The sequence below is a fragment of the Monopterus albus genome, unplaced genomic scaffold, assembly GCF_001952655.1.
Source record: "Monopterus albus unplaced genomic scaffold, M_albus_1.0 scaffold260.1, whole genome shotgun sequence".
In the NCBI taxonomy this organism is placed as follows: Eukaryota; Metazoa; Chordata; class Actinopteri; order Synbranchiformes; family Synbranchidae; genus Monopterus; species Monopterus albus.
In genome coordinates this window covers 948,372-954,840 of record NW_018128140.1, presented here as the reverse complement: position 1 = coordinate 954,840, position 6,469 = coordinate 948,372, and the positions used below count along the sequence as shown (strand labels likewise).

Genomic DNA, 6,469 nt, shown 5'->3' with positions numbered 1-6,469 from the left:
AGGTGGATATAGTTTCACCAGCTGATCACAAAGCCCAATTAATTTATTTAGTCCCAGGAATTCATCTGTAAAGAGAACAAAAACAACCAGTGATAATAGACATGTTTGTTTTCTTCAAGTTTGTCTACTGGAAATACTCAATAGATACAACTAGAGTAGATATTATTGACTGATGAGTTGTTTTCTTTTCATTAAAGTGATGAATGAGACTACTAATAACTTATAGGATACCTCCTAGGCAAACTGACCTTTAAGTTGAGCCAGTAATGGTTCAGCTGGATGGTGATGAGCAGGAGTATCTGCCGGCAGAGTAATAACCCATATATTTCTCAGTTCTCCATTAGCAGGATGAATTACAGACATACCAGACAGGATCACCATGTGAAACTGATCTAAGATAAGCTGACAAGAAATTGAAGCACACCGTGTCCAGGCCCTGTGGCCACAAAAAGTTAGTGTGGCCACGATATATCCCCACTATTGACTAGCAGCTACATACAACCTCGGCAACTAGCTTTGTTCTAGCGTTAACTTAGCCTTACCAACTTGCTATCACCTTAGTACAGTTATGTCTCCACGACTGATGGCGTTGTATTAAAATAGACACGGAGAAGAGGAGCTGTTCACAGTCTGTGTGAGTGCAACAGAGAGAGGACGAGCCTGTCAGTGTACTGTGAACAGCTCTACAATGAAATAATATTTACCCATTTAAAATTGTAAAAACAATAATAAAGAAAGTCCACATGTGGCGATCAATACTGGTATTGTGGTGGGCTTCCACAAATAAATCAATGTATGGGAAATTGGATTGTGAACTACGAGACAGAATATACTGTATATATATTTACAAATGAACTTGAGTTTACAGTTTAAACAAAGTGACATTTTTATTCTGTTGATGTCTTTTCATTTATTGAAGTATCACAGTTAGGGAAAGTTGTGTTACGTTGTGTTAAATTGCCTTTTGTGCATTGTTTTACATACATTTACATTTGGGCCAGTGCTTAAAAACATGAACGTCTGGCCTTGGTGTGTGTCTGCATCAAGTCATCCTTACACCACCTAGTGACAGGGCTACATAAGCTTCTCTAGATATTCCGTCAGCTTTAGACACCTAAATATGTACCTGTGTTTTTAAATGGAATACAGTTCACACCTGTTGAGTTGTATTCCTTAAGGACTAGTGACTTGTTGACGCTCGTTTTTAAATCTGATATAAAGTGCCCAACTGTTCTGCCAGTGTTTCTACTGTTTACCCCGCCGCCATCTTTTTTCTGTTGTGACGCAGAAATATGACGTATTCGCAGCCCACAGCTGCTCAGAGTGCGTCCCTATTCATTGCAGACACTGTGAGTTATTTGTTTGGTTGTTTAACTTGTGCAAAAAATTTTAGCAACGGAAAGTGTAAATGCTTGCTTCTCATAAGTTGTCTGGTTTAAACCGGGTGGTTCAGTAATATTTCACAATAAATTTATTTGACTTCAGGAGCTGTTAGGATGCTAGCTGCTAACAGCTCTTAGCCGCTAACGTTCGCGTTTGAAACCTAATAATTTTTGTGACTCGTTGTAACTAAAATAACAGAGAAAAGAGAAAAACATCGTCCTCATCGGCGGTGTCACTGAGATTTGCATCTCTACCAGAGTAAAGGCTGTAATCTAAAAGTGTGTCCTTGTCCTGTTAATCATCTGTATATTCAGATTTATGGTGGGCACCGCAGTGTTCGCTAATGGGCTAAGCAGTCCAGTTTCGGGTGAAGGAACCGAATCTTATAAATCTGGGAAAGACGTTGCGTTTCCGGACTTATACGATTTGAACTTTGAGTGTTTTGTTTTTGTGTGTCGTCCTTCGGTTCTGTCAGGACACTTTGGTTCACAGAATTCTTGTTTTTTAAAATGTTTAGTGAAAGTGCTTTTGTCACAGGGCGTGATGTTAAACTAACATTAATCTGAGCAGTTAGCTTAATTGTCATCACTGAGGTCTGTAAACCGGAAATGAAATGTCTGAAAACACTAAAGAGGGAAACACCAGAGTCCCGAAACTCCTCCAGCGAGTCATGTTTAACTGTTGCTCTGTCTTTATATCATTTTCATCTGCATGTGTCTTTGTCTGTGTCTCTGTGTGTTCAGGTGAAACATGGAGATTCAGCCTGGGAGGACAGAAACTGTGAAGGAGGAAGGAGAGCAGGAGGATGGAGTGACTGCACGACGACGATGGGAAGCAGGGATGAAGAGGAAACATGAGGAAGAGGAGAACGACAAGGAGACCTCAACAACAAAGAATCGGGTACATTTATCGAGTAATTATGAAGTTATTGATAATGTGATTGATGTGTATGGTTCTGGTCTGATTTTTGATCCAGTTGATTGTTCACAGTGTAAAGGTACTGATTGCATCTTAATGATCTGTCAGGTGATTGATCACAGTGTGAAAGTAGCAAGCCACTACAACCGTCTGCAGGAAGTTGGTCTGGCTGCTCGAAGTCGAAGCAGAATCTTCTTCATGAGTTCATTTAAAAACTATAGTACTAGATATTATCAATCAGTAAATAATTGTGTGCAACTATGAGAAAGCAGCAGGTGTTTTCAGGTGTTTTAGTAACCACAGTGTCTCAGAGGGTTCCGTTGATCTTAAAGGAAGTTAATAATCTTAGCTCTTCACTCAGGTTTGACAGAAGAAAAACACCTGGCCTACTGTACATTAAAGGCCATAAAGTTTATTGGCTGTTTGTTTGATTGACAGGAGAGATCCTAGAACAGGTGAGGGAGGGTGGTTCTCCACAGATATCAGTGTTGGACCTAGGCTGCGGGAAAGGAGGAGACTTGCTGAAGTGGAGGAGAGGGGGGATCAGTCACCTGGTCTGTGCAGGTAATTAGTTATCATTGGTTATTGTTACCTATCTCTCTGACCTGGTGTTGTCAGGTGTTGCAACATCTGTTTGTTCTTCATCTCTTCCTCCAGCTCTTCCCTAACCCTCTTAGTGATGGCACTGTGACATCACATTTCTCCATGTTTTAACACACCTGTCACCTGTCAGGCACTTAGTGGTCATTGTCACCTGTGATGGACTGATGTGTCTCTCCTGGATCTGTCTGTGCTCACCTGGCAGGCATCTCAAAATGGATACCTAAAACTGACCTGTCTTTGAGATGCATAGCTAAGTTCGAGGTGTTTCTTCCTTTCATGGCTAAAGCTCTGAGACACTGTTTGCATACTGGGTTTTGGTAGTCTATAACTCGTCCCTGATAATTTGTCTCAAATGCAAAATAGCTCCATATGCAACTTTTAGAGTCTTCTTTTTTTCTTTTTTCCTCTCAAGGTCCAGCACCTGGGCCTACCGACACCATCACGTGTTGTTGTTTGCTGCTGCATTACCTTCCTCTGTCTCTGTGTTCAGAATACATGTAGGGTTACTATGCTGCCCTTGTCAGTGTTGGAGAAATCGCATTCTCCACTGCCTAGAACAGCTATTACAATTCTTGCAGTACCTTTGGTACCATAGAAAACAAGTACCATCACGTTTTCAGATTTTTGGTATTGTCGTCTTTTGAGCAACATTAATCTTTTCGAAGCCAAAATACCTCCATGCAAGTGTGGATGATCCACATCTAGCAACTGAATTTAATGGTGGGCGGGGGTGACGTCATGGGTGTACAGGGTGTAGAGCAGGGGGCTCAGCACACAGCCATATGGGTAACCAGTGCTGAGACTAAGAGCCGTGGATGTGCGTAGGCCCACTCTCACCCTCTGGCTGCGTCCGGACAGGAAGCTCTTAATCCATATGCAGGTGGAATATGGAAATCCCAGGTCCACCAGCTTGTCCACTGTCGAAACGTGTTCTCGTATATTGAAAAGAAAAGACTAAATATAAAGATATTTCACAGTGTGAAATTTATTATGCATTAACATATCAAAATAAGCATGTACACATGGATCTTGACTGCTTAGGAAAAACAGAAAAGACTGACGTCAACTTCGCGGTATACAACATTTATATGAAAAGATGTTGCTATCTGATTGGTCCAAAACTGTTGGGGAGAAGTTGTGGTTTAAACTCAACTCTCCCAAGATTGGTCCTTCAGTCCGTCCATCCTCCGATCATCCTCTCTGCTCCAATGGTCGTGGACAGCCCCATTAGCCAGGTGGTGGTAATAAAGTATCTGTGGACTCTCTTTGCTAAAGCTGTAAATCTAATGAGATTTCAGTGTTTTAGTGAACCAGTCTCCCTTGATGTTAACCAGTGCTCCAGTTGGCTAACACAATATACTGACCAGTGATTCAGTGCACACTTAGGGTGATATGTAAATACATAACATAAACACAACTGTGAGATTAAAGTATATAAACTTATGTATGCTATATAATAAAAACCCTAACTAATTATATTAATTTCTATCTAAAAATAAAAATCACCCTAACACCACCAGTTTGTGGGAAAGGATGGTGTTGAATGAGGAGCTATAATCCACAAAGAGCAGCCGTGCATAGCTCTCTTGATGCTCTAAGTGGGACAGCACAGCGTGGTGGGCTGTGGCTACAGGGTCCTCTGTGGATCTATTTGCCCTGTATGCAAACTGGTGTGGGCCAGATGTTGGTGGGAGGAATGATGTGTATCAGTTTCTCAAAACATTTCATTATCACTGGAGTGAGTGCAACTGGCCGGTAGTCATTGAGGCTGGTTATGTTGGGTTTCTTAGGCAGGGGAACTAGGATGGAGGACTTCAGGCAGGGTGGAACAGTGGACTGGGCCAGAGACTGGTTGAAGATCTTGGTGAAGGCTCCAGCCAGCTGGCCCGTGCAGTCCTTCAGCACACATCTGGGGATGCTGTCTGGTCCAACAGCCTTCCTCGGGGATGCTGCCCGCAGCACGCAACTCGCCTCATGCTCCCCTACTGTGAGTTTGGGGCCGCTGTGGGCCGCAGGGTACAGTTTGGCTGTGTCTGGTTGCTGCCCCTCAAAACAGGCAAAAAACAGGTTCAGCTCCTCTGCCAGCAAGGTGTCCACTTCAGCCACACCAAGATTATCTCTGTGGTTGATAATATGCTGGACTCCCTGCCTCACCTGCCTGCTGTTGTTGCTGTCCAGATGGTCTTCGATCCTCCTCCTACAGTCCAATTTGGCCTTTCTGATGCCTCTTTTCAGGTTAGCTTGGGCCGCGCTGTAGAGAGCCCTGTTGCCTGTCCTGAAGACAGTGTTCCTCTTTCTCAGTAGGTGCTTGACCTCCCAGCACATCCAGGGCTTCTGGTTGTGGTAGACCCTGATGCAAAGTCTGTTGAAAAGTTCAACCGTCTGTCATTCCCGCTCTGGGTAGTGGCTCTGTTTCAATCACTGCTTTGCAGAGGTTGTGTATATGTTTGACATTCACATTCGGTTTGTTTTCAGATATAGCAGGAGTGTCGGTGGAACAGTGTCAGAGTCGTTACGAAGAGATGAAGAAGAAAAGTCACATGACCGAGAAAATCTTCAGTGCTCAGTTTATCACCGCAGACTGTACCAAGGTAGAGCTACAACACATACAGTGGGTTCGGAAAGTATTCAGACCCCCTTAAATTTTTCACTCTTTGTTATATTGCAGCCATATGCTAAAATCATTTAAGTTCATTTTTTTCCTCATTAATGTACACACAGCACCCCATATTGACAGAAAAACACAGAATTTTTGACATTTTTGCAGATTTATTAAAAAAGAAAAACTGAAATATCACATGGTCATAAGTATTCAGACCCTTTGCTCAGTATTTAGTAGAAGCACCTTTTGAGCTGATACAGCCATGAGTCTTTTTGGGAATGATGCAACAAGTTTTCACACCTGCATTTGGGGATCCTCTGCCATTCCTCCTTGCAGATCCCCTCCAGTTCTGTCAGGTTGGATGGTCAACGTTGGTGGACAGCCATTTTCAGGTCTCTCCAGAGATGCTCAATTGGGTTTAAGTCAGGGCTCTGGCTGGGCCATTCAAGAACAGTCACGGAGTTGTTGTGAAGCCACTCCTTCGTTATTTTAGCTGTGTGCTTAGGGTCATTGTCTTGTTGGAAGGTGAACCTTCGGCCCAGTCTGAGGTCCTGAGCACTCTGGAGAAGGTTTTCGTCCAGGATATCCCTGTACTTGGCCGCATTCACCCTTCCCTCGATTGCAACCAGTCGTCCGGTCCCTGCAGCTGAAAAACACCCCCATAGCATGATGCTGCCACCACCATGCTTCACTGTTGGGACTGTATTGGACAGGTGATGAGCAGTGCCTGGTTTTCTCCACACATACCACTTAGAATTAAGGCCAAAAAGTTCTATCTTGGTCTCATCAGACCAGAGAATCTTATTTCTCACCATCTTGGAGTCCTTCAGGTGTTTTTTAGCAAACTCCAGGCAAACTTTCATGTGTCTTGCACTGAGGAGAGGCTGCCGTCGGGCCACTCTGCCATAAAGCCCCGACTGGTGGAGGGCTACAGTGATGGTTGACTTTCTACAACTTTCTCCC

The 6,469-nt window shown here is 43.4% G+C and overlaps 1 protein-coding gene and 1 long non-coding RNA gene across 2 annotated transcripts in view; one reads left to right on the top strand and one right to left on the bottom strand.

Moving 5' to 3' along the window:
* On the bottom strand, nucleotides 1-1,207 carry LOC109972575 (uncharacterized). The gene is made up of 3 exons (XR_002276711.1): nucleotides 1,127-1,207; nucleotides 249-299; nucleotides 1-65 (listed from the first exon to the last, which is right to left on the bottom strand). It is a non-coding gene; the product is annotated as an uncharacterized LOC109972575 (long non-coding RNA).
* A 33-nt stretch (nucleotides 1,208-1,240) lies between these two features.
* Nucleotides 1,241-6,469, top strand: part of rnmt (RNA (guanine-7-) methyltransferase) — a 12,574-nt gene continuing 7,345 nt past the window's right edge. Inside the window, 5 exon segments of the mRNA XM_020621528.1 lie at nucleotides 1,241-1,349; nucleotides 2,127-2,283; nucleotides 2,410-2,521; nucleotides 2,713-2,865; nucleotides 5,380-5,495. Coding sequence (XP_020477184.1) covers nucleotides 2,134-2,283; nucleotides 2,410-2,521; nucleotides 2,713-2,865; nucleotides 5,380-5,495 — 531 coding nt within the window. The 5' untranslated portion in view covers nucleotides 1,241-1,349; nucleotides 2,127-2,133.